Source organism: Fopius arisanus, unplaced genomic scaffold (genome assembly GCF_000806365.1).
Source record: "Fopius arisanus strain USDA-PBARC FA_bdor unplaced genomic scaffold, ASM80636v1 scaffold00262, whole genome shotgun sequence".
In the NCBI taxonomy this organism is placed as follows: Eukaryota; Metazoa; Arthropoda; class Insecta; order Hymenoptera; family Braconidae; genus Fopius; species Fopius arisanus.
Window position 1 is genome coordinate 47,396 of NW_011888001.1, and position 26,497 is coordinate 73,892.

General features: G+C 41.9%; 1 protein-coding gene and 1 pseudogene across 1 annotated transcript in view; one reads left to right on the forward strand and one right to left on the reverse strand.

Annotated features, from left to right (window-relative positions):
• The window catches only part of LOC105272747 (uncharacterized), a 44,533-nt gene extending 31,703 nt beyond the window's left edge, over positions 1-12,830 (reverse strand). The window contains exons 1-2 of the mRNA XM_011314973.1: positions 12,818-12,830; positions 11,453-11,703 (exon numbers count right to left, since the gene is read on the reverse strand). Of these exons, the coding sequence (XP_011313275.1) occupies positions 11,453-11,703; positions 12,818-12,830 (264 nt within the window). The remainder of the gene's footprint in view (positions 1-11,452; positions 11,704-12,817) is intronic.
• Positions 12,831-14,602: 1,772 nt separating this feature from the next.
• LOC105272748 (chromobox protein homolog 5 pseudogene) lies at positions 14,603-17,416 on the forward strand (annotated as a pseudogene).
• The last annotated feature ends 9,081 nt before the right edge of the window (positions 17,417-26,497 follow it).

The following is a 26,497-nucleotide window of genomic DNA, read 5'->3' on the forward strand; positions in this document are numbered from 1 at the left end:
AGATGTCCAGACGAGAAGTAACTATTCGCGAGACAAGAGTCTATTTGATATTAGAGTGAACTGATATTAGTTTGTTTCTATTATTTTTTTTTTATATCGAGCCATTCACCGCTCATCTCGAACCACCGTGGGATTTTGGATCCTGTCATATGACTCTCTTTTGTTGGAGAGTGCCAGGAAGTTTGGGAAAGAGTTTGGAATTCCCGCTGCATTTGGGGAACTTCCTAGAACAACTGAGTGGTGGCGCCAGCATCCGGAGCTAGAAATTAATTCGCTCCAAATTAGCAACTAGGCGGAATTGTTTTTTATAATTATTGTGCTCATTGTTAACAAGATGTGGACCGAGATTATTATTATTTTATTGGCTTAAGGAGTCCCGATGAGTTTCTGCTTATTGTGTATCAGATGGACTTTTATCAAAAGTTAAAACATCAACTTCACTAGTCAATGACGAACCAATCATGGGATAGATGGTTTCGTCACCTGATGAACATTCCCGTGTGCTATGAACGACACTTCTCGTTTGGACGCCTGGCTGCTAACAGCAAAATTTTGGTAACAACTCACTCGGATTCTGTGAAATTTATTTTATCGAGAGAAAGACCACGGAGGGAACTAACATCGTTTCAAGAGATTCCTCTGCTGCTTTGCCGGGCCGTATTGAATGGATTATCGGTGAGCGGTCGATAGATTCATTTAGAGTGATTTATTTCAAGAAAAAATTAGAAGCAATTTAGAATTTTATGATTTTTGTCAGTTGATTGTCTGTCACTCATTGTCCATGGTGTTTGACGCCATTTTCGAATGTTAGTGTTCTTATCTCTAGATTTGTTTGAATTTGTTCGGTAGAGTTATGAAAATTTATTGAATTTCAATTTTTTTAATTCGTTGTTAATCTTCAATGGTTTCTCTATTTCAAAAGATCTGTTGTTTCAACTGATAATTGTAACGACTCTTGTCTTTTCTACATTTTATTTCACATTAATTGTCACCTCATTATCGATTTTCTTTTGTTTGGCGAAATACTGAAATCTGGAGGTCATTGTTGTGATCCTCGAAGGTTCAATATTTTATTTATCGTGGCCTCTGTGGTCACAAATATTTTCTGATTTTCGATATCTTATATTACATTTCATTTTGTAGCAGTTGGAAGAGGGATTGTAGCGTCTGTCTACGTTCGAGATCTGTGTTTTGCCGGTAACCCTTTCGGTTACTGTCGGCGTTTGTTGACGTTCTCTCGAGGCATTTCCCCTCTTAATGACATAAATCTCTTCTTTTACTGTAGTGGTGAACACGCTCGCGGTAAGTGTCGATTCCTTCATTATCTACAATTTGACTGAGCCATCTACTAGCTGTTTATAGATGGATCATAACTTTTGATTTTATTATTTTTTTACTCAATTTGATTCATTATTTCCGACTAGTATTTTATGATTTGACTTGTAATAGGGAATTTGTTTGTTAAAATGTTTGTTTATCATTTTGTAACTTAATTTATTTTTATTGTGTTATCGAGAACAGCGTAATTTTTTGTATTGAGAGTAAGTCGGGGATTTTAGTAGATATTTATTTATTTTTGCTGCTTTGGATAATATTAAATAATCTTGTGACTCCGCAATATTCGAATTTATTTGGAATTCACATAACCTAGCCATTTCGGAACTAATCACAGTGATTAGAACGCAGCCACTTCCGTGGTTGATATACCAACTAGTCGGCAACTGTTCTTCTTCTTTATTATTTTGTCTTTGGGAATTTTTGGCTGCTTTATCAAAAACGTCCTGGCGGCTAACTTTTGATATTTAAGGTTGGTCGTTGAGAGCTGCGGATTTTCGTTACTCCTTCGAGTACGAAAAACGTCACATGTAACGGGATTTTCAGAAATCCCGCACATTAAACTAAATTTTGGGTTAAGTTCTCTAAAACTTCTGCCATCTCGACTCCCTCCCGAGAATTACTCGAATCGTCGAAGGGTGTGGGGACTGGGGCCCGAGTGCTTAGGGTATTAGGAGGCCCGAAGACAAGCAACAGCACAGAGCAGACACGTGGAAACATTCCCACCTCTCCTACGAGACTTGCTGGCATATAGCAGAGGACTCATACTGGCGTATAAGCGCTCCATGTTAGATGGGATGGGCATTCGAGCGGCTGATCCTTCGAAGCGGTTGTTCGAAGGGATCAGTGGCGACGTTCGAATTTGGCGCGCTCCAGGAGGCTAATGCCAGGGATATCCTTTCTGCGGCGAGGTCAGCACGTCCCGGCACACGGCAGTTCACCCAGCCGTAGTCGAGAGTGGGGGTACATCGGCACTACTGCTGACACTGCCCACTCAGTCGGCAGAGCCGCTTTGGCTGGCTCCCAGTGCGGACCACTGGCAGCTCTCTCTCGAGCCCTTAGCTGGCTCCCAATGCCCAGCATTGGTCTTCGACGCTCTCTAGGTGAGGATCATCTTCTCCCCGGGAGCACTCTCTGCGTGAGGGCAATACCCTCCTCGGGTAGTGTTCTCTAGGGGAGGGCCATGTTCTTCCTGGTGTTCTCTGAGTGAGAGCCGTACTCTCCCCAGTTAGGCTCTCTACATAGGGGGCTACCCTAGTGGGCCCGGCACGCTCTCGATGGTGTGCTTTTGGGTGAGTAATCCCCACGCTCTCGGCCTCCCGGTACTCTGCTATCTTACGTCGCTCTCTCGGCGAGGTGTTCTCAGAGGTCGCCCTCAGCGTCCCCGAACCCCGCAGGTATGCTCTCGGTATCCCGAACCACGATCTGTTCCCTGTCTAGATTTCGGTTATCATAGTCGCGTATCCGTGGACCCTGGCCCTCTCTCCACGACCTAGCATCCTGAGCAACCCAGGTCTTCCCGCCTCCGTTCCATTCGTCATCAGCTACTAGCTTCTCGCGGATAGTTTTACGGTAACGAGGTTATCGTTCTAGTTCTGGGAGTACGGACTCCCCGGTTTTTGGATTTGTGGATTTACGGATTTTGTGTTGTCGCGAGGACGAGTTCCAACCCCACTCGTCCTGTCCTTTCGTGCTCTTGTTTTTGGATATTTCGGGATTTTAGGTTTGATGAAGTTGGCTGCACTCAGGCAAGGCAGGGCACCCCCCCTCCTTGCCTTTGTTTCGTTTCTTTCGGTTTTCGTTAGTTTTTTGGCCCATAAAAAGCTAGCTGGCGCCCGCAGTAATTCGGTTGGATTTTAGGATGCGAGCACGGGAACGGGCGAAGGTAATAACTATCGCCGATCTTCGTGACGAGGTCGGAGAAAAGTGTTACACACAATATATACAAGGGCCATGATTCACCGTCAGTGATCGTGAGCAACAGTGAAAAACAATGCAATTAACCATGATGAAACCCGAAATTTCATAGATACACGATACCTATTGCCACTTGGAGTATGTAATCGAATGTACGCTAGATCTTTATAACACAAAAGGCATGTTGAAAATGAAGAGGGCATGAGAGCTGTCTTAGGAGAGACAAGCGTGTTGGTGGCTTATTTTTCCTTTAGTCAACGAGATCTAGAGCACAGAAATTACACGTACGGAGACATTCCGTCCTATTATGCATTTAAGATGTCGCCGAATTCAAATCAGTATATGTGGGTAAAATGTAAAGCAGATTTCACTGTAATTGAACGAATGTATTCAGTAATTCGAATTTGGGTAGAAGTGTTTCATCTTCCACGACTGCCAATAAACGTCAACGGTGCTCCCAGCTTTGTGGACCTGAGGACAATTAGTGACGAATTACATGATCGATATCATGGTGCATCTTTACCGTTTGGGCCGATTGAAGATGACCAAAAATGGGATCGGGCTTTGACTGAAAGTGAAATATGGATAATGCCTCGCCAATTGAGACATTTATTCATACGTATTCTGATATACTGCAATCCCAATCATCTACAGCAATTATGGGGAAAGTTCAGGGATACTTTTGCTCAAGATTTACAAGGAATTCCTGATGAGTCGGTGGCCCTCAAGAATAAGTAGGCTCTCCTGAACCTGACCATGGTGACGGATTTTCTGCCGTGGAAATCCGTGGGGCTGGCGGTTGGTCCGGAGAAGCTAGTGTGGCATGAGCAGCGGCTCCTCACTTGGACTTCAGAGATGGTAAAGCTCAGAGAGGCAGGGATGTCTCTTCTCGAGTGCCTCAAATAAACTCGTTTTTACGAGACCCGGAACAGAACTGAGGAAAGACTCCGACGTGAGCGCTGAAGTTACCGCGTCCGGTAGCAACAAAGGGGCACATCCTGTGCAAGAAGGCCGTACTTCGGCGGCAGCTGAAGCGGTAGCCTCTGAGGGAGAGGAGAGGACAGTACGGAGAGGCCCGGCAATGGCGGCTCTTCCTCGGCAGTCCATCTGCCCAGGAGGAGAGGACACCCAAAGAGGCGAAGGGGGTGGCCTGGACTAGTCAGCGACTGGCACGGGTCTGGGCGTCAGAAATTCTGACCTGGGCCCCGCCGACCTGGTCTGGGCACAGCCAAGGTGGTGATGGCGTGAAGATCATGTCGGACAAGCCAGAGGGGAACCTCCCTTAAAAGTGCTCCCAAGTGTGAGTCGGTCAGGAGAGGGCGGTTCCAACTGAAAAATGGCCTCGTAAATGGTGACATTGGCCAATTGGACGGACTCATTCGAACTGTATAAGAGTCCGGGGCGTGATAGGGTATTCCTGGCTTTTCTACAGAAGGGGGGACCCCTGCTACTGCGCAGGATGCTACCAGCATTAAGGCGTTGCTTAGTTGTACGACATGTGGTAGATGGAGGAAAGTAAGAATTGTATTTATTTCTAAACCCGGTAAGTGCAGCTATGACAACGCCAAGACGTACCGACCCATCAACTTGAACTATTTCCTGCTGGAAACGCTGGAGAGGCGCGTTAATGGGTACATTAAGGAGTTAGTGCGAAATCCTATCAGCCCCCCACAACACGCCGACCAGGCTGACAGCTCAGCTGAGACTGCATTACACAGACTGGTAGCAGTGGTACACTTTTGATGCTCTCAGGGTCAACACTGGCAAAACGGAGCCGGTGCAGTTTACACGTAAGAGGAAGAGTGGCATAAGACTAGCAAGGGCTGTCTGGATTCCAGGCCAGGCTTGAATTCTTGGCAATGGTGAGGCTGATAAGCTAGCCAAAAAGGGTTCTCTAAAGCAGGCATGGGCAAAGTGGACCTTCGGAAGTCGAGGCCATAAAACCCTATTAGACCTATTATTAGAAATATAATACCCCAATTGCGTGAAGCCCAGCGTCGTCAGGGTGGGAGTAGTAGCGTGCATAAAGTGGGGCGCAGGTAAACAGAGAGGGAGCGCCTCGCGCTTTCTTTTCAAATTTGAAAAACACACCGCCTAAAAATTTGTACAACTTTGAAAAATCCTCAGTTGTATCCTTAGTTCTGTATATATGTTTAAACGATATTAATAAAAATTAAAAAATCTGTTCACCAGTATTTTTACAATTCATCTGCTACCGAAATACTCACTTCCAAGCGATTTATTCAACAAAATTTTGTTCGGAAGTTGACGTAGAAAAAAATTATTAATTTATATTTTTTAATAATGCACAATACAGCAAAAATATATTTATTTATTTTTATTTTATTTATATTTGTGCAAAAATTTTAATTTTTGCGCATTTTCTGAGGTAACGATACCTCCACTCTAACCCAAGCATCGTGGTAATAGGACACATTCATTTAGAGTCATTGGCCTAAATGGGGTGGGAAGCTAGGTAAGCCCATTGGGCATACTTTACTCAAGCCTCATCTGAAGCAGAGGTGGACAACCTGAGCTGTCGGAGCTACTCCACCTCCCGACCTCCATTAGGCAAAATTGTCTCAAGCCATAAGGTTTATAGTTGCACCTCATTCGGGCCCATGATGCCCTGCGCGTAGGCAAGAGTAGTGGGGATATTCGACAGAAACTTGGTGGTGGGAAAAGTGAAATAGAAAAATTCTTTATTTCCCTAATAGAAATATTTTTTCAATTATTGTTGTTTTTGTTGTTATCCTTTTGATTGGTTATTGAATGCTTTCAACCGTCTTTATAAAAAAAGATTGCGTACCTTTCATAGATTTATGGAAGTAATTTTGAAATTATACTTAAAATATTGTTTGGAAAACAATTATTAAATATTACCATGTTGTTAATAGACCTGACTTGATATGCATTTTCAATGTTTTTATTTCTATGTTTCCCGCTCTCGATGCCAATTTAAAATCAACCAATTTCTCACAATCGAAAAATCATTGGTGCTTCAATCTTTAATTGACGATGAAATATTTCTTTCTCAAGTTTACGAGTATCCCACTGTCATTTCCACCGATGAATATTGAATCTAAACCACCATCTTTTAATTCCATTTTCTTTAATCAGAAAGAGAATGTCCAAACACGTGTATAAAAATTCAAACTATTTTGCCCTCACATTTTAATCACGCGCATGCCCCATCGCTCGATGTTACGCCCACCACACAAATTTAGGACAACCTTTGTAATCACGTTAGGTCTTTATGGCTACAGCTCCGAGCCTACCTGAGGTTACCCACCTCTAGTCTAAAGGATGTGCCTTCAAGGGAGGACTTCGTGGGCATGCACATAGACTCTTTCGAGGACATGATCAGAAAACAAGCGGAAAAGGGGTTCTTAGAGAGATTACGCTCTGCAGAGAGAGCCAGACACACAATGACGTTTTTGCGTGAACCTACAAAAATGCTGGCTGAAGAGCTGATAGGAGACAGTAAAACTCTGCTTGCTAGTGCGACTTGTTACTGGCCACTGGCCCCCGACCTCTTATCTAGCGAACATAGGCGGGGGGAACGACCCTACATGCCCAAAATGCGGACTCACACTAAGTGCGGTGTTCTAGACGATATCCGGTGCGGTCTCCGAGAAGACTTGCATTAAAGACATTTATGTCGATAGGAACGGAATAGAAAGTCTCTACGAATTTACTCAGAGGGCCCTCATGTTGGCACGTATGCACTAGGCAACTGTCAATGAGCAGAGTGCAAAATGGCCGGAGCGCTTGTTGCACTTACTCACCCGTGAGGAACGCTCACTATCAACAGCGGAAAGGCAACAGAGGCAAGTAGTTATTCCATATTTGTTCAATAACCGAGCAGAATTCTAAGCTTTCCGTGATTTCCGTTCAACAGCATTGAAAAAGGCTGACCAAAAGTTCGCAAAAATATGTAATTTATATCGTGGTATTTTACCGGGTTACTGTTCCTCGACCATTTCACGTAAATTGATTCATTCTACCTGACGGGAAATCACCTTCGATGGCGAGAGTCCTGAAAGAAGAGAATATTAGATTAATTTAACTTGCTTTTTATTTTACATAATTTTTACGCGCACTGCGCTCCTGTTGAAGACGACGTTCTCAACTGGGTAACCGAGCGGCAACGTCTAAAGCTTCGTCGCGGAACAGCTCCCCAAGCCACGGTGTCATACGCCGGGGCACCGCTGCATTGTTCATGTTTCCCTGTCAGGGTGCCTCTAAACGGTACCGAAGGCTGCGTGGCCCGAGGGAATTCACATTATTAAGAGAAGACCAGATTAACGAGGATAGTAAGTGAGCGCTTCAATGACTCACAGGACGTACGAGATAGGCCAGATTAACTTGCATCACAGCACACTACGATGCAGACAGCCATAGCTCTCATTTAAGAACCATGGTCAGTGGATGGGAAGGTAAAAGGCCTATGGGGTTGTGGAAAGTTATTCCATGCAAACCCTGAAGAAAACAGGACAAGGGCTTGCCTTCCAATTAAAGGGACAGAGGCCGCTTTCCTGAGTATTGGGGATCTCGCAGTAGCGAGAATAAAAACCCAGCAACAAGCAGAAAGAGCGTCGAGTGCATAGTAGGGTCAGCTTATTTGCCTTACGAAACCGTGGAGCCTCCACCGACACAAGAAGTCCAGGACCTCACAAACAAAGTGGAAAAAGAAGGGCTAGAACTCCTGCTCGGATGAGACGCCAACTCCCACTACGTCGCTTGGGGGAGCTCCGACACTAAGGCAAGAACAGAAGCTCTACAGAACTTTATTTGGAAAAAGATCCAATGCTTTTAAACAGACGAACCGAGCCGATCTCCATGGATCGTAGAAGACATGAAGTACTGGGCATAACCATCTGTTCAGCAGGTACGGTGGACATGGTAGAGGACTGGAGGGTCACAAAGAACCCTCAAACTCAGATCATAGTCCGATACGCTTGAGTCTCGCAGAAAGGACAAACTCAGTTAATGGAGGAATCGAAAGGAAACAGGCTGAAAAGGTTACAGAGAAGAACTCTCAATGACAATACCAAATGCGCCCGCTCATTCAATAATGAAGGGCAACTAGAACCCGCAGCTGAGCAATTCGGCGAGGCGGCAAGAGGTTCTTTGGAAAACAACGGTGCCTTTCGTACTCAGGAGGGAACCAACAAGGTTAGTTGCTAAAACAATACGCTAGCAAGCCTGAGGAACCAACTGAGGAAGGCATGTAACAAATTAAGAACTCTCTAATGATAATGCACAGAAAAGGAAAGCGCTGGAAAAACGCAAGAGTCTCCAGAGAAAATAGAACAAACCTCTGGCGAAAGCCAGGAACGACAGTTGGAAAAAGTTCAGCAGCGGAATCGGGAGTCTTTCCGAGACCTCTAGACTAGTTAAAGTCTTAGAAGGACAGGGACGCATCAATCGGGGGTGTTTAATCAGGTCAGGTGGTAGCTAGAGCTGGGCCCCGTACCACATTACAACTGCTACTGAGCGAACACTTGCCTGGCTTCATCAGACAGGATGTTGTGCAACAGGCTCTCGATACAACGGAAGAATAATATAAATCTCGAGACTGGGCTCTAGCAGTCAAAATCGTGCACGCACAAGGGGTACAATGGGAAATAAATTCCTGCGAACCGCTAAAAGCACCAGGTCCAGATGGCATATTTCCAGCGCGTTTGTAAAAGGGAATGGACGTCATCCTGGGATATATTACAAGATCCTCAGAGCCAGCATGGCACGGAGGCCCGTACCGGGGGGGGGGGGGGGTGGATCGAAAATCGTATTCCTACCCAAATTGCCCAGAACAAATGGCCACCTCAAGCCAAGAGATTTCAGACATATCAGTCTAACCTCGTTCGTTCTCAAGACGCTGCGGAAGCTATATAAACAGCTTACTGCTAACAGACCGACTCCTGTCCTCATTGCATTATGCCTACAGAGAGGCAAGGTCAACAGAGACCACCCTGCACCATCTAGTAGCAAAAGTCGAGGAGGGAATACAGGAAAAAGGTTATGCAATGGGAATATATCTTGACATCGAAGGAGCGTTCAATCGCACCGAATATGATGTCATACTGGAAGCAATGTGAAGGAGGGGCTACCCAGAGACCATCACTGACCGGACGTCAAGCATGTTGCAGAGCAGATCATTGACAGCAACACATAACCGAGCGAAAGTAGAAATTTACTCCACAGGGGGCTGTCCAGAGTGCGGGGCTTTGTCTCCAATTCTGTGGTGTCTTGTGGTTGAACTTCAAAGGAAACTGCGGGAAGAGGGTCTCCGTGTATAGGGCGACGCCGATGCCGTAGCCATTATCGCAAGAGGAAAGTTCCTAAATCCATTAAAGTATAGATTAAGCTATTCCTCATGAACGCTGGGAAAAATTAAGTGATTAGACGAAACTCTCAATCAACCTGGACAAGTCATGATATTCACCAGAAGATACAAAGTGGTCACCTCTAAACCACTGCGGCTGGGAAGAGCGAATATCGCATACACCGGCTCGGTGATATATTTAGAAGCCCACCTCGACCAGAAGCTTTATTGGAAGGTGCGCATTAAAACACAGATGAGCAAAACTTACGCCTTACTGTGGGCATGCAGAAAGGCCATAGGCTGGGGCTTCAGCGTACAAACGTACAAAAATGGCTGTATAGGGTGGTCCTGCTGCCGCGAATCACCTACGCAGCAGTGGTCTGGTGGCCAAGGGGGAACAGAGCGGAATTCCAATGAAATTTTCTGAGGGGGGCAACCATGAAAACCACGCCGACAGACGCACTGGAAGTGGCTCTCGACCTGCCATCCCTGAATCTCTTGCTGATCAGCAAGGGAGAATCAGCTGCATACAGGCTGGTATGTCAAGGGGAATGGATCTCAGCAAGGGCAGCGCACGTCAAGCTGAGTATCCTAGAAAAAGAACTCTCAAACGAAAAACGTGACAGAACTCCCACGAAGGGCCAGATTAGGAAGTCATTACGCACTTATATTCCTGAAAGGGGAAACGGTCAAGAGATCACCAAGTTATAAAGTCACAAATTGGTACACGGACAGCTCAGGATACAAGAACCATTTCGCGGCGGAACTGTATGGACCGCCGGAACATTATGAAAACAACTGATCCCTTAGAACCAAAGCCACAATGTTTCAAGCGGAAGTGCTGGCCTTCAAGAAATGCTCAGAGCTTCTGACCAATCAGCAGACAATGAACAAGTATATATATTGCGACGTAATTTTGGGAGGTTCACAGAACCCTCCGTCCATCAGCCCGCCCTCTGGCACCAAAACCCCAACAGAAAATCCGAAAAAAAAAATTGTTAGGCGCCAGGTCAATTTTAAAACGGAACGACCGCCGTATCAAAATCCTTCTCCGGTCCCAGCCTCAATTGCTCCAGTAGCTCGACACGTAGAGATTTAGAAAATCGGAAGCTGAAAGGGGATGCAACTGGGAGCCTCAGCAAAAATAAATAAAATAAGAATTGTCGGGGAGAACAATATTTAATTTAAAAAAATCAGTCTCGATCCATAAAAAAAAATGATAAAATAAAATCCCCTTAAGTCGACTACGTGTTACAGAACATTTAAATTAATCGGTAAAGTCAAATCGTCTGATTAGGTTTATACAGGTTTTTCTGAAGTCCAAAAGTTTTCAAAATAAATAAATTAATAAATAATTAAATAGTCACAGAAGTCAGAATTAATTAAAATGTCAAACAACTGAGTCACGAGACTCGAGTTGTTATTATCAACGAAACTAAAAAAAATTAACGGAAAACAACTGAGTTACGAAACTCAATTGTTAGAAGTCGGAGAAGTCACAAATTTTAGCAGAAATACTTTACAAGAAATTGTCACATTAATTCAATGGCTCGAAACAGTAACGCGAAAAATCGATAGGTCTACGTGACCTCGAACACTCAAAAATACACGAATAAATACAAGACTGGAGACAAATACTCCAAAAGTCACGGGACCTTGAAACTAAGTAAGTTAAAATAAATCCAATGGCGAGGTTCTTATAAATTTCACGACGCGAAAAAATTACCTCACAAACTATTTAATCACTTCCAAAATGATAACAAGAATACATATGTTGTCACTACATATGTTTTGCATGGGAAGGAATAATAATAATAACAGAACAGGGTTTTTCCAATGTAACCGATTAAGTAATGCAGACCGGGCACTAACCTTTATTTCAGCAATATCCTTCGAATTAGTCTTATTCTTAAGCCTTCTATTAGCAGTATCTACTTTAGTCATTGACTTTCTCATGAGTCTCCCATCGTTATCCATCGTCGCATCCAGCACTGCTTGTCGCCTTTGTTTCGAATCTGTATTACCAATTTTACCAGTTTCTATCTGCGGTCCAAATTCAACCAATGTTTGAAAGTCGGCGTGCTGACCAAGTCGGAATCCAACTCCAAGCCTAGAATCAGTGCCTAGAAAGCGAATATCCAATTTTATAATTAAAGTCAGGAATCTCCATAATCATCTAAGAAAAATTGTGTGACAATTGAATTACAACTCGAGAACGGGCAATTATAGGAAAGCATTATAATTTCGGATTAGGTCATAATTACTTTAGTGCATAATTCCATGTGCTCGAATTGGAGAATTATCAGGAAAATCAATTATGACTCCGGGAAAGAATAGATAAAATGTACTTTCATAATATACTTTTGTGGGTTTTCATTTCATTAGAAAGTACAATACATACTTTGACCTACGGATGGATAGTGGTAATCCCGGTGTAGACTATTCTACAAGTACATAAGTAATGCAGGATTTGACTTATCGAGGGTTATCCTGGATGATCGTTAAAATTTGCTATTAAGAGGCCAGATGACATTGTTTGGTGGGTTTGTGATGACCTTGGTCGTCAACTGAATTTGATATTTTCCTATGTTTTTTATTTCTATTTTTGAAAAAAGTCCTCCTTTACAATTAAACCGAATTTAACGAATACCTCTGGGGGACTCCTCTCGATCGTGAGTATCAGGAGGGGAAAGGAAAAAATTTAGAAGTAAAGACAAAAATTCCCTCGTAATCTTTGTAGCAGTCTATACCAGACATGGGCAAGGTGGGAACCCTCGGAGCCCGAGCCTATAAAACCCTATTAAACCGTTTGTTCGGAATACAATACCCCAATTGAATGAGGCGTAACATAGTCAGAGTGGCGGTAGCGGCGGTCATGAAGAGGAGAGCAGTTAGGGAGAAAGGATAGGGCGCGCTCGCCCTCACAATTAAAAAAATTTTACTGGCTAAAAATTCAAACTAATTTTCACAAATCCAACTTGAAAAATTCTTGGCTGGACCAGGAGTGATTCTTAAAACATCGTGGTGCAAGAAATTGGTAAGTTCTTAGTCACCTTAATATCCAAGAATTATTTAGTTAAAAATTGAAAAAAATATGAGATGTTAGTTCTTCAAAATTTATTCAATTAATTATTATTATGGAATTTCAAAAAAATTCTTGTCTCCACTCTTCCTAATTGAAAAATCGTTATTGACCAATTGCTGGAGTAAAATCAAAGCAATTTATCCCTTTCCCACCTTCGTCCCACATTCTACCCTCTTTTTAAATTAATCTCCTTTGCTCTCTCCCCCTTTAATTAATTATCGGGATTTGAGCGAAAATCCCCTAATGCTCGTTATAAATGACAGTCAATATAAGGAAGATTGGTAATGAATACTTTTTCAGCGCGAGCGCAAAAGAAGTATTGAATCATGTATTAATTAGACGCAGTGCTAAGCACATTTGAAGGTTTGTATAAATTTTGTTCTACTATAGGTCGAAATGTTTTGCATGGCTCTGTTAAAACAATAAATAAAGGAGATAATCATTTTCCTTCAGCTCAAATTATTAGTTCTACAGTATAACTGTGTGTGGATGTTATTCATTGTAGTATTAACTAGGGTAGCTCATTTTAAATCCATTTTCGGTTTTCACGTTTGCTAAACCTCCGTATGATAATTCATGCAACAAAAAGGCCATATTTTTTTCCCCGAAATCTCGAATCTTTTCTGGAGTCAGCAATATTAATTGGAAATTTCGTCAGAAGATCTGAACTACTTATAGTTTTTTGGTAAAAATATTGGTGAAAAAGCAAGATACAAGGCACATCAGCCATTTTTTAGACATCTGGCCTGACCTTTTCCAAGTGAGACTAAGTCGTTTATTGGCATTCTAAATGGCGGTAGTTTTTTTTCAATTTTGGTGAAATATTTTCAATTCCAGATAACTTGAATGAGACCAATATATCGCTGAATACTTGATTGCATATTAATTTCAACAAAATTTGAATGCTCGAAAAATCTCAATTTGGAGAGAAGTTAGTCAATAAACTTTTTATTTAGGTTCATTTTCTAAAATACAAACATAATATTAAGATTAAATTAAATTTTATTTCCCTCAAGCTTACAAATTTTTACCTGGGCTATCATAGTTTCATACCTTATAAATGGAAGGAGACAATATAAGGGACAAACATTCACTTATTGAACAACTTTATGGCCGGTGTAACGCGGCTAATTTTTTGAAAAGGACAAACCGGACGATAAAGACCCTTCTTCCCCCCCATCAACAAAATAAAATATTTGGGCGCCAGTTACTTTTGTCGTCGGAAGTGATAAGCCGGATTACAACCAAAGCAGAACAAAAATCCTTGGAAACGCAAATTGAAATTGGTAGGTTCCCGCGCTGCTCAGTGGAGGTTGTGGAGAAAGGGATGGAGCGAAATGGACATGGATTATCGGGTTTGTAAAATTATCACTAACGCAAGCGGCCGAAGTCAGAGTGAGAGTGAGAGTGATTATATCCTTTCAATTGTTCTATACATACAAAAATGGTTAAAAAGGAAGCAAGAAAAGTGGGGTCGACAATCCCCAAAAATCTAAATCTTTATTAATACACAACGGGAATTAAGTGTAAGTGTGAGAGAAGTTGTGAACGCGAAATCGTATAATCAAAACAACCCACTGGCTCTATCCCCTATTCTTCCTAGCAAACCAAACCACTATAAATGGCGAGGGCCCGCATGGCTGAGACGACCCTGGGCGCAGCATGAACCGAGCATAAATACTCGCGTGGCCCAGGGCAGCGGAAACACCGGGGAGATCCCCCAGCGGCGCGGCGCGCAATGAGAAATTTGATTACACAGCGAAAAACGGAAAGCAACGCATGTTTCCTCGATGAGGGAGGTTGTTCATACACGGCACTGAATTATCCCCAAAGTCGATACACAAAAAAGATTAATACAACCCGACCCGATCGCGACAAATCCCTTGCAAGAGAATCAATCCCATGATCGCATGACTTTGCGCAAAAGATAAAAAGAAATGGCAGGTACATTTCTTTTGGCAGAGTGCATCCGAATGGCCAAAAGCTTGCCTTTTGGCAAGGAAAAGGTGAAAGGAGAAAAGAAAATGAACAGGGAGGAACTCAGCGATTCCCAACTCCACTCAAAGGTTCCACATATGCTTACCGCCAAAATTCTGGAAGAGGATTCTGGGAGATTTTCCCAGCTCGGCGGTCGAAGCGCAATTCTATTTTCTCAGTAACTTAATTTTTCCCCGAGCTTTTGGCGTACTAGGTGCCGCCATTTTATACCTCCACGAAGGCGACAATGCAAATACTGAACTGCGTGCAGTTAACCCCCCTTTTCCGAATTTTCGGAATTTTCTATTTTTTTCCAATAGTAGATATTGTGAAGAAGATTGATAGGCCATAATTTAATTTTGATAGTCATTACTTTTTTCAAAATAAAAATGTGAAAAATTGACATTTAAAAAAAAGTTCCACTTCATAATTAAGGAATTTCTTTTCTACCAATTGATAGCTAATCGTTTGAAGGATGTTGATAGTTGAACGATAATAAGTTATTGGACTGTATTAGCGTGTTAAATAATTAATTCTTAAAGCATGCGGTCCGTGGCTGAGCACAACCAAGCACAGCCAACATGGCCGTTACTACCATCCAACGCTCGTCTGTCATTTCGGAGTGAATTACCCTCGGCCAAATTGTACTTTGAATAATTCAAATGAATGATTGATATTTATTAACCCCCCACCCTTATTCTCATATTTGTGGAGCAAAAACCCTCTACTCATACACTGTAAAATCAGTAGCGAAGTGGTAAAACGCTACGAGTCCAATTTTCACACTCGTTGGAATGATTGAAAACCATTAATTCTTCTTGGGGCTGAGCAACTTAGAAGGAAATATGGTCGACGGGTGTTGTTAGCAGCTCGAGGATTCGCACAAGATTCTTTGGGATACTATGAAAGTATGTCACGTAAAAATTTTTCCAGGAAAATACTCAGAATTGGGATCAACCGACCAGTGTTCGGAGCCGTCCTGTGATCAAACTAATGTACTCATTTGTCGTGCAAAAAATGGTTAATGCAGTGAAATGCAACTTTACTCCTCTTCAGAAACCAATATAATGATTAGTAATTTCATAAGACGCTCTAAAACAATTCTATATTGAAGTTATTACTGAATTGCGTTCGTTCAATCCCTGGTATTTGAAGACTCTTAATTTTTCGAACACTTATTCTAGAAACACAAATAAATCGATTGACTCAACTAAACATTATTGAACTCAATAATATTGCCAAAAATAATATTAGTGATTATCCCTGGTACTCTAAAAAGTTGTGCTGATATTTTTTGGTGTTTGATCCACAGATCCAGCACTTCCTGAAGTGGAAGGGTTATTTGAATGATGAAAATACGTAGGAGCCTGAAAAAAATCTCGATTGTCCTGATTTGATTTCTCAGTTTGAAAATCAGCGCAAGAAGGAGGAGTCTGCCCAGTGGCAAACAACGTGAGGAGAAAGAGTCCGAGAAGAGGAAGACCTCGAGTACACAAACTCTGACACAGACAAAGGAAAAAAGCGTTGACAATAACAAATTACAAGGTAAAACTGAAGAAAATTAAATTATTCAAGAAAAATAAATAAAATTGTGGAATTATTTCGGTAATCAAGGGTTTAAGGAGATAGTGTCAAAAAACATTTTCTGTTGGACATTTCCTTGGCTACAAGAAAAGGTCTTTTTACATTATCTCCTAGAATTAACCATTAACGAGATAAATTCCATAACCAATTAATAAAAAGGAGGTGATGAAAAAATCTCAAGGTTTGTTTTATGAATTTCTTGAAAAGGAAGCGGTTTACAGAAAAATATCAAAAAACCTTTTTTCTATAAAATTTTATTCTCCACAAAAAATGTCTGTTTGAGGATTTTCTAGGTTTTAGGGTGGACGTGGGTGGAGTGAATGAAAGGGAGGGTTTTGTTGAAGTCCAGAAAGAATTGAGCACTGTTCACTTTACAATAAATTATATTTGATGCCGTGGAATCGAACCACGGCGTAATTAACAGATACTCTTTGGTTTTTACAATGAATTGGTTGAGATGCTGGATTTGAATTTCCGTTGAATTTACGCAAAGTTGGATAAGCTCGCGATTGCCACCGGAGATGTAGCGAAAAGATGAATAAATCGTGATGTATGGATTCTGAGCATGGACTGAATTTTCTATGCGATTTAAGGTGTGCACTATATCATTGCCGATACGCGACTGTGATTTCCGGTTGATCGTCTTCCGGGTTTTCGGTTGACCGTTGACTCGAGATGTCACGATGATTATCGAAGTTATCCGAAAATCGACCGTGAATCCTTGAAACGTAGTAGCGTTTCAAACAATGTCTTTTGTAATTTTTCTCTAAACTCCTTCCTTCCGAAGATATTCACAAAACAATCCAAAAACTCACCAATAACAAAAAATCGAAAAGGACTAAAATGTTTTCTTTTCAGGTTTTGACGGAGAATTAGAGCTTGCGAGAATCATCGCAGCAACACCTTCAAGTGGTGGACTTATATTCCTGATTAAGTGAAAAGGCACAAATGACGCAGACTTCGTTGCTACACGTATCGCCAAGGAGAAGTGCCCACAGATTCGTAATGAAATTTTACGAGGAGACTCACGATATGGAGGACTCTATCAAGCCTGACCCCGAGTAGCCCTCAGTCTTCCCATACCTCTACACAGCTCGTTTTAAGATGTGTTACATCTAGGGATTTTCAGAACGAAAACATTAAGAGAATCAAAAAACTATCAACAGTAAAAACGTAAACCCAAATAAGTTATTACGAAAGTCACATAAATGTTAAATGTAAATGTAAATTATTTTTAAAAAGGTTTGAGCCTGATGGAATGAGCTGATTACAATTTTGATCAGTGAATCAGACTAAGTTAGAGGGATAAGAACTGTATATGCAATATTTTTCATTACCAGTTAATAATAAACAAACAGTGCGAAAGTATGACGTAAACGTACGGACGTTTTGAATAATTTCACAAAGTTTATGAACGTTACAAGTAGCAAAATGTCGTTAACGAGTGGTTCTACAGGAAACGGTCGAGAGATCTTTCGTGTATGGAAATTCATAAGAATACAGATGAGGAACAGCACTCTCGATTGGTTTACTTTGTTTTTTTTTTCATATGTGAGACAAATTTTTCCTTTGGCTTATTATAAAATAGGGTTCCGATACTTCTACTGTAAAATGAAAAACGCTTAACATGTGAAAATAATTAATTGATGGGTTCAATTATTTGACGAGTGTTGATGAGGGAGACGATGAAGGATTGGGGGATTTTTGTGGTAAGAAAGAATATTCGATGAATTTTGGAATATCTTGGGGAATACTGAGTATAGGGAAAAACGCCGACTTTTTTTTTGTAGATCACGAAATTTTGCACAAAAAGGGTCCCGTGATAATTTGTCCAAATCTCACTTATTATCGCGATAGATTAACAATCGGCAATTGAGAATTTTCAATAATATTATGAAAAATAAAATGTTTGTCAATTACGTAATTATTTCTAGAAAAAGTAGTTCACCAATATGTAACCAACAATCCACCAACAATTCAATTTATAAACATTTATTCAACAAGATAAATCGCTCCAAGGGATTCAATGATATTACCATGATTGGCAGGTTGAAATTTCCCACTGAGAGCAAACGGTTGCATATTTTTCCCGCATTTTTCTAGGAAAAATCTGTAACTTTTAGAAATTCTAACCTATACAAGAACAGAATTATTCACTGTACGCATTATCAACCGATCACAAAATTAAAGCTATTGAAGAGGAGCATTCAGTCACAGATTCTTGAACTGGCGAAGAATACTATGGCTTAACCTATTCACGACTAATTGTGAATTTCCTCCAGAAAAGTAGGGCACTGTTGATTCAAGTAGCCTTACCGGAAAATACTTACATTTGTTAGATAAATCACTATTTTTCAACTTCACTCCGAAAAAAATCCAGACAGAGTTCAGAGACTCCAAAATGAGATGTTTTCCGAGACGTTCAGAAATGACGACCGACAGCTGAGCAGTGTTAAGTTTGGCAGCCGTATTGGATTGAACGAGCTTAAATGAAACATGCATCAACATGCTAATACTGTTAATCAATCATTATCTTTCATCTATCAACATTCATCAAACGATTAGCTATCAATTGGTAGAAAAGACATTCCTTGATTATGAAGTAGGGGGGTCACCTTTTTTTTTAAAAAAGTCAATTTTTCACATTTTTATTTTGAAAAATGTAATGACTATCAAAATTAAATTATGGCCTATCAATCTTCTTCAGAATATCTACTATTGGAAAAAAATAGAAAATTCGGAAAATTCGGAAAAGGGGGACTAACTGCACGCAGCTCAAATACTGGGTTCCTTGTGGCCAACGGCATGGTTTTTTACGCCAAAAATTTAAAGGATACGGCGGATAATTATGTCATTTTTCTGGCTCTCCTGCACAGAGCAATCTCTCATAATAACGCGAGTAATCCCTAACAAACCGAATGTGAGAAGAAAGTCCTCAAAAATCCAGAACCCAGCACGAAACCTACCATGCGAAAAGCCAGCGTACTTACCAGGGTTTTCCTGGTTTCTCTGCCTGCTAAAACTCCTGTCAGGTATACTCGAAGTAGTTGGGCACGTCCTCCAGGCACTCCAACATACATAAATCGTTCCTCAACACGCAAACAAACCCCTGTCGTCTCAAAAAAAAGAAACTTCCAGCACAATGTTCTCCGATATGTGGTTGCCGGTGCAAAAACTCGATTGGACGCCACAGGTGGTCGTGAACTGCATCACGTGCCCCTCGATTGCAGAATAATTAAATTTTTTGACGCAGTTAAACGTTTCACTTTAAAAATTAATCACGAAAATCCTCGGATCTTCTCTCAATGTGGGATAGGGCCTAACACACCTGAAATCCCCGAAAGATTGTGTTTCATGAGAGACCTGGTTTAGTGGGAATATTGAGCGGATGGATGAGATAAGGACGGATTTTCGGGAAGCGTTGAGAAGGTCCAAAAATTCACTGCACGCGGTTTATACTGTCACCAGCAGTCAATTTATTAATTAATGTTAAAGTCACTGAGCTGATCGTAACTTGAGTCAATATAAATTGAGCGGACACATTGATGTAAATCGAGCGGTACCGGGAAAAAACGTTATTAGTTTTCCGAGAAAATGGGAATGGTGAGCCGTCCTGAGAAAAATACGCGTATACACTAGTAAACGGTTGAGATGCAAATGAGAGTGATTAATCCCACAATGTGGCAGGTGATACAGTTTAGGCGGTCACATGACCTAATTATATTTATCTATGTGAGCACTGAGCATGAGTAGGGAGAGCGTTGAGTGGGCGGTGCGTGTGAGTGTGTGCGAGTGGGCCTGTCAGCTGACAGGATTTCCAACAGCTTGACCCTACACCGTATTCTCATTTTTTTTTCCGCAATCCTAGCCATCGCTATAGGGCCTTCCATCCAAAACCCAAAACGGACCCGTCCCAACCCGATATATATTGGGGCTGGATCACCCCCGCAAAACGAAATTTTTCCGGGTTACGCGAGGTCTCTCTCGTTTTTTCTTCATTTATTTTATTATTTAATTTATTATTCCTTATTCTTTACACCTGATAATGGAGAAATTCAAGGACTTACGGTATTTTCACTTCTTATTTTTATTTTTTTTTCTCATGAAAGAGATCACTGACCTCTCCTCGAGGACTCTCACGTCACTTCTCAGACCGCTCAGTAAACAAAGCGATACAAAATAGTCCTAGTCGCAATAAAGTAGCACTCCATTCAATCAGAGGGTAAGCTCTACTGTAGCCCAGAAACGTGCTGCCTAAGTAGCCGGAGAGACTCAAGAGTGACAGCCTTCCGCATCTGCCCAAATAATATCACAGCATTTCGCCCACAGCTTGGAATGATCACAAGCATATCTATAAAAGACTCTCGTATACCACCGAGCGATTCTGTGAACAGGCCATATAGCCTGACGCTGAAACCCCGAGTCAGCTAACGTAGCTCAAACAAAAGAGGTTGATAAATTGCTCTCAGCTGGAGCCAAGAAATCAATGGCACAGATGAGCTTGTCTTATATGTTGAAGAGGACAATGCCAGGTTTTATCGCAGGGACGGGTGTGATAGTCGCGAATGAGAGGTTCCAGTGAATCTTAGACTTCTCATTCACTACAACGAAGTCAATATCTCCCGGAGCGTAAAGCACACCGGGGTTCTGTCTATCCCATAAGAATACCGCAGATGATAATAGAACACTTTCAAGGCCGCATTATGCCGATGGATGTACCTCGCGATTGCATACGTCGGACAAGCTGACAAAAGATGCATCAGAACTTTGGGGCATTGCTTGCCAGTTAGTCTTCAGCAGATGTTATGGTAAAGCGCGTCCTCCAAAGCGGTGCAAGATCTTTACGGCATTTTACTATTCTTGGCTTAGCCGCAAAACATTAGAATAGCAGAAAAATGAGATAATGGCTCGTGCTATCCTTATGGTATTCAATCCAGGCCATTGACAGATACCGATGAAACTATATCTTATCGCATACAACATAGATCGATGAGTATGTAAGTACGGTAGTCAATCCAGACCACTGGCAGATGCCGATAATACTGTATCAAATCGCGCACAATATGGCAATTGATAAGTAAATACTCGTTGAGATGAGGAACATGACCATAAAGATCCCCCCAGAACTCCTCTATCCGCTCGACTGATGGCATCCTGTCGGCTGCAGACGCTCGTGCGTCAAATCATCGGTTAAAGTTGGAGTTGAAGACAATATTGTCCACCCCCACAGTACCCACTTTTCTAGGACTAGTTTTTGCTCCCCAGAATTTGCAATTTTTCAATAAATCTCTTCTTGATAACAAGGAGGATTTTTTTATTCAAAATGTGATGATGATAACACAAATTCATAGATATCGTGCGAATGCTAAAAATATAAACATACACCCTCTCCCACTTACACTAAATTCAATGGCAAACTGAATTTGCGACGTCTTCTTCCGAGTCATCTTGATTGTACCCGAGAGCTGTGGAATCCGCCTTCCCCTCTTCACCTCACAAAACCTCCTTGCAAGGGCTGACCGCTTCAGACGACGTAATGCCTCATGCGTCAACCTCCAGGGGGAGTAATACAATCAAACCCTCATTCTGTAACGCCAGATGTTCAGGCCTAACATGGATCATCCTCGTAAGTCTCGTCGTCTTTGATCTAATGTCTCTCATAATTCACCCTGGTACGTTATCATCACGAGCAGACTGCTCTGACTGAGGGTCATCACTTCTGACAGGCATTTCAGACAAATGACTACCCGACACATCATAATCCTGCCGACGTAAGCAACTGGTCTGATCTCGAAGATGCTCCGCTATAAAATGAACATACCCGCGCTGCATAACACACCCGAAGTTTCGCTTCCGCGCCACTCATCCTCGTTGCGCCAGCTAACTATCTACCCACATTTACATTGCATGAGGTCCTCTGTGAGCTCCTCAGACCACCTAATCCTGTGAACCGCCAAGTTGTTACCATTGTTGGGTCCAGATCTATCGCCCCTCCCAACTGAGCCATGGTCTCCATCCGAAAGGAACCGGTTGTGGGAGGCTGTGCCGCGACTAAACAGGGCTATTGCAGCAATAGGAAACATCATCCCACTGGGATAATAATTATAATTATTAGTATTATTATTGCTACTACTGTCGGGATTATTAACTATTTTTGTATCCTGAATCACCCATCAGTAAAAAGTGATGATCATCATGTTTTTTTTGTTTTCTAGGTTTAAGGTCATCTCCCTGTTTCATGAACCATAATGTAGTATACTCATTCGAACGCTTTACATAACCTTCAAAACGACTCCCAGGTAATCCGAGTGCAAACAATTAACTAGTTCCAATGACTGAAATCATTAAAATTTGGGATTCAATTTTTGATCAAAAAAATCATCAATGGAATAAAGGGAGTATGTAGTCACTCGCATGCGTCAATTATTAGCATCAAAACCATACAATGTAACTAGCGCGTCCGGCCTTTTACATTCAAATATTCAAGTGCTAAATCCTAACACAGATCAGCTTACGGTTCCAGTCCTATATTAATGAAATAGCTAATTCCCTACGCGTGGGGAGTTGAGGTTATAGTACTGAACCTCATCTCCCAATGAGACTCTTCTGTCGGAACACTTGGTTCTCCACTCCAGAGAACTGTTCCATGTTAGGGGGGCGGGCATTCAAGTGGCCAGGGGTCCAGATAAGGGGTTAACTGGACAGCCTGATTGGGGACATTTGAATTCGGCGCGCTCCAGGAAACTTTACCGGCAGGAGTATCCTCACGGTGGTGATAAGTACCACGGACGATCCCCCACGCACTCCAGCCGCGTGAGTCGGGAGTGGGGAGCAGAGCTACTAGGGAGCACTCTCCACCCCACACGTCAGAGTCGTCTCGGAACTCTCACGGGCCAGTCGGCCCCGGGCTCTAGCCAGCCCGTAGCTATCGATGACCAGCGTGGCTATATAGCCCGCCCTATCGCTGTACCTATCGCTATCTTTCTTACAGCCATGAGACTGAGCTAACGGAAAATGAGAGGAGGTATACCAATGCTTATACCTCGAGCTCCCGCCTTGCTAGCGCCTATGGATAGCTATCGACCTTCCCTCGCTATCTAATTACCAATCGCTCTCGCCTCTGTCGACCTGATCTGCTATCGATCGCCCTACCCTACCAACCTCCCGACGCTGACGGGGACCGACCACACTAAAGAAGTCCGACCCCCTCTCCATAACCTAGCATACTGAGCGACCCAGTGTTCCCGCACGCGTTCTACCTTTACATCCGCCACTTTGGTATTTCGCGGGAAGTCTCCAGAGGTCCGCACTGCGCCCTGGGAAAGGGACAGTGACGATCTCTGGTCACGCACAATATTTTGACTTATCGGTCTTTCCTAATTGTGTCGTTAACAACTAGGCGGAACTTATTGGAACTAATTGTCTGTCCTGTCGCGAGAACGGGCAAATCCCACCGTTCTGTGCTCTCATCCGTATGTGTTATCGGCAATTTATTAGGAAAGACCGAAGATGCCGGTGGAGGTGCTAACCCCCACCTCCACCGGCATCTTCGGTCTTTCCTAATTGTGTCCTCAACATCTAGGCGGCTTAAATGGTATTTCCTAATTGTGTCCTTAATAACTAGGCGGCTCACTGGTTTGCTATTTTACCGACTTACAATATCTGGCGCTCTCCCGGTAAATTCGCGGCTACTACGGAATTGGCGAAGGGAACCAATTCCCCGGACTTACCGAATACTCCGGGGAAAACACGTTACAAAAGGTATAACTCTCCAAACCATGATTCTTGGGAAGATGCTATACGAACTTGTTCTTCAAATGAAAACATTTTCAGCCAATAAATCGATTTAGCCATCAATCTTGCGTGGCGAATAGGGCGCAAATTTCGGAATCAATTCTCTTTCATTAGATTTCCACCGAGAAACAGCATTATCAATTTCAAGAACTCTTTGTAGTCGTTGCGAACGATTTCTTTCTGTAAAAGATAACAATCTCAATGAATTTTACTTCATATAACTGGAAAAGAAAAGAATCATGAGTAAATTAAATCAATGCTAACAGTTAATAAGCGCTAACCTTTAATTGATCTTCAGCGAGAGTAAGACTATCAGTTATATTGTAGGGCCTTTCGCAGTCCGATATCGTCCACTGTGGAGGAACATTTGTTTACTTCAATATTTTTCCAATGCCCTTGGAATGTCTCGAAGATGGGAACTTCCGGTGCAGATGTGCCTCTCACTGTACATTGAAATTTTTTCACAAGCTGCTGAACCATATAATGCCGGTCCGCTAAGTATAGTAAGTCCCTGCCAATTAATTTTTTCAGCAGGGTACAAGCACTAGACATGTTGCCTGCATTACTTGCAGTTGCATCGAGTACCCTGGCTGATACATCGTCCACGACGTTTCACTCTTTTAGACAATTGTAGACGGCTGCTGCCTGCAATTCATCTTTTCCATGTTTCAGCCCAGGAACACCAAGCAATTGATACCAGTCACTGCCTGATATACGGACGGACGTCGTTTAATTTTTTGGTATTTATCATCTGCACGTGGTTATTGCTTGCCATCCCAGTGAACAGTGGGCCTGTAAAATGTTCGACGTTTCAGTGTATCCTTTATTTACTCACTTAGCGACTCGAGTTCTATTTGTCGATTTCGGCGGACAGTTTCGCGATTCAGACTCACTTCGTCCAAAGTGATGCCAGCATTCGTAATGGCTGCCGCTCATATACGGGTAGCCATGCGGTCACTCTCTTTGGCTTTATCTGAAATGACAGCAATGTCTGGACTCATTATCTTACGTTTTTTAATGGATGCGAATACGACTTCATAATCTCCATCTTCTACATCTTCAATGAGTCTCAGCAACTCTTCTATGCCCTCCTCGTTGTCCAAAAGATAGTTCCCAGAATTGATAATGATTTTGTTTGGTTAGGGTGGAAAAAAATTTGAACATTGGATGACATAAATTTTTTTAACAATGATACTTCTAGCTACTTTGAAACGTGGAAATTTAATGGAAGTTACTTTTTATGAACAATTCCAGTAATAAATATTGATTGTGTTATCTTACCTTCTGTAGGTTTTTTAGTAGTTGTTTTTTCGTTTGTGTCACAAGCACCCAAACCTCCTGTGTTAATGACTTTGGCCGAAATACCATTACGCCCTTTTTCTCTATGCATATTGAATATAGTCGCTGTTTCATCGTTTTTCAGCGTTTCTTTTTTTGATTAAAGAGTAATATCAAATAAGTCCTCCAGTTAAGATGTGAATTTTCACAGCTTTACGATTAAAATATCCGATAGATTCTTTGAGGCTGCACCGTGCTTGCGGATAGGTTGATATTTTCTTACTAGTTTGTGTAGTTTATGTATCGCATTACACACTGTCACGGGGTGGATCCCTGCATAATTCCATCATTTCAGTACGGCAACAAGGGAGTAATCATGTGGCGCGTCTATTCTAACAATAAAAACACGGCAAAGCTTCCCGCTTAGACGGCAATTAGTTCTTACGAATTTCCGGCAACACGTTTCCGACTACTTCAATCTCGGGAGCTTGATGTGTCGTCAGCATATTGCTGATCAAAGAAGTTGAGGTTGTTTGCGGAAAAGTGTTGAAATTGTAATCACTTAGATGTTGACTGTTTGAAAGTCTTCCTTAGCCTGACTTCCACAGCAAGAAATGGTCGAAGAAATATTGTATTATATGAACTAATGACCACCTGGAGGCCTCGAAAGGAATAGAGTTATGTTTTTCAGTTGGATCATTTGGATGAGTCAAATAGGTCCATTGTCTCCACGGCTAACTAATCTTGTCAACACACGTGGATAAATTTTTCATCCTGAGAAAATCCTTCAGAAGTTATGGATGAAGTATATTGCAAAATAAGCATCATACATTCAATAAAATTGAATAAAACAATATTGGTCTCGAAAATTTTCCCGCTTGCTTTGAACCAATCGTATCATATAAAAATATATGAAGAGTTGCCGATAAGCCCTAGCCATCAGGAAAATTGCCGATCGTTTCAAAAAAGTTAAATTTGAAACATTAAATCTGTATTCCGTAACCTAGCATGAATGAATCGAAAGAAAAATCTGATTTCGCTAATTTCGCTAATTTTGCTTTAGATTGAGACATTTCGATCCTTCAAGTTTTCTCAAAATCGTTGAAAAACAAAGATTTTATCAAGATATAGAACAGCGTACCGGCCAACTTGGCGTTTTACCGCTGTGACGTCACAGGCCGATGTTGTCACATATAATA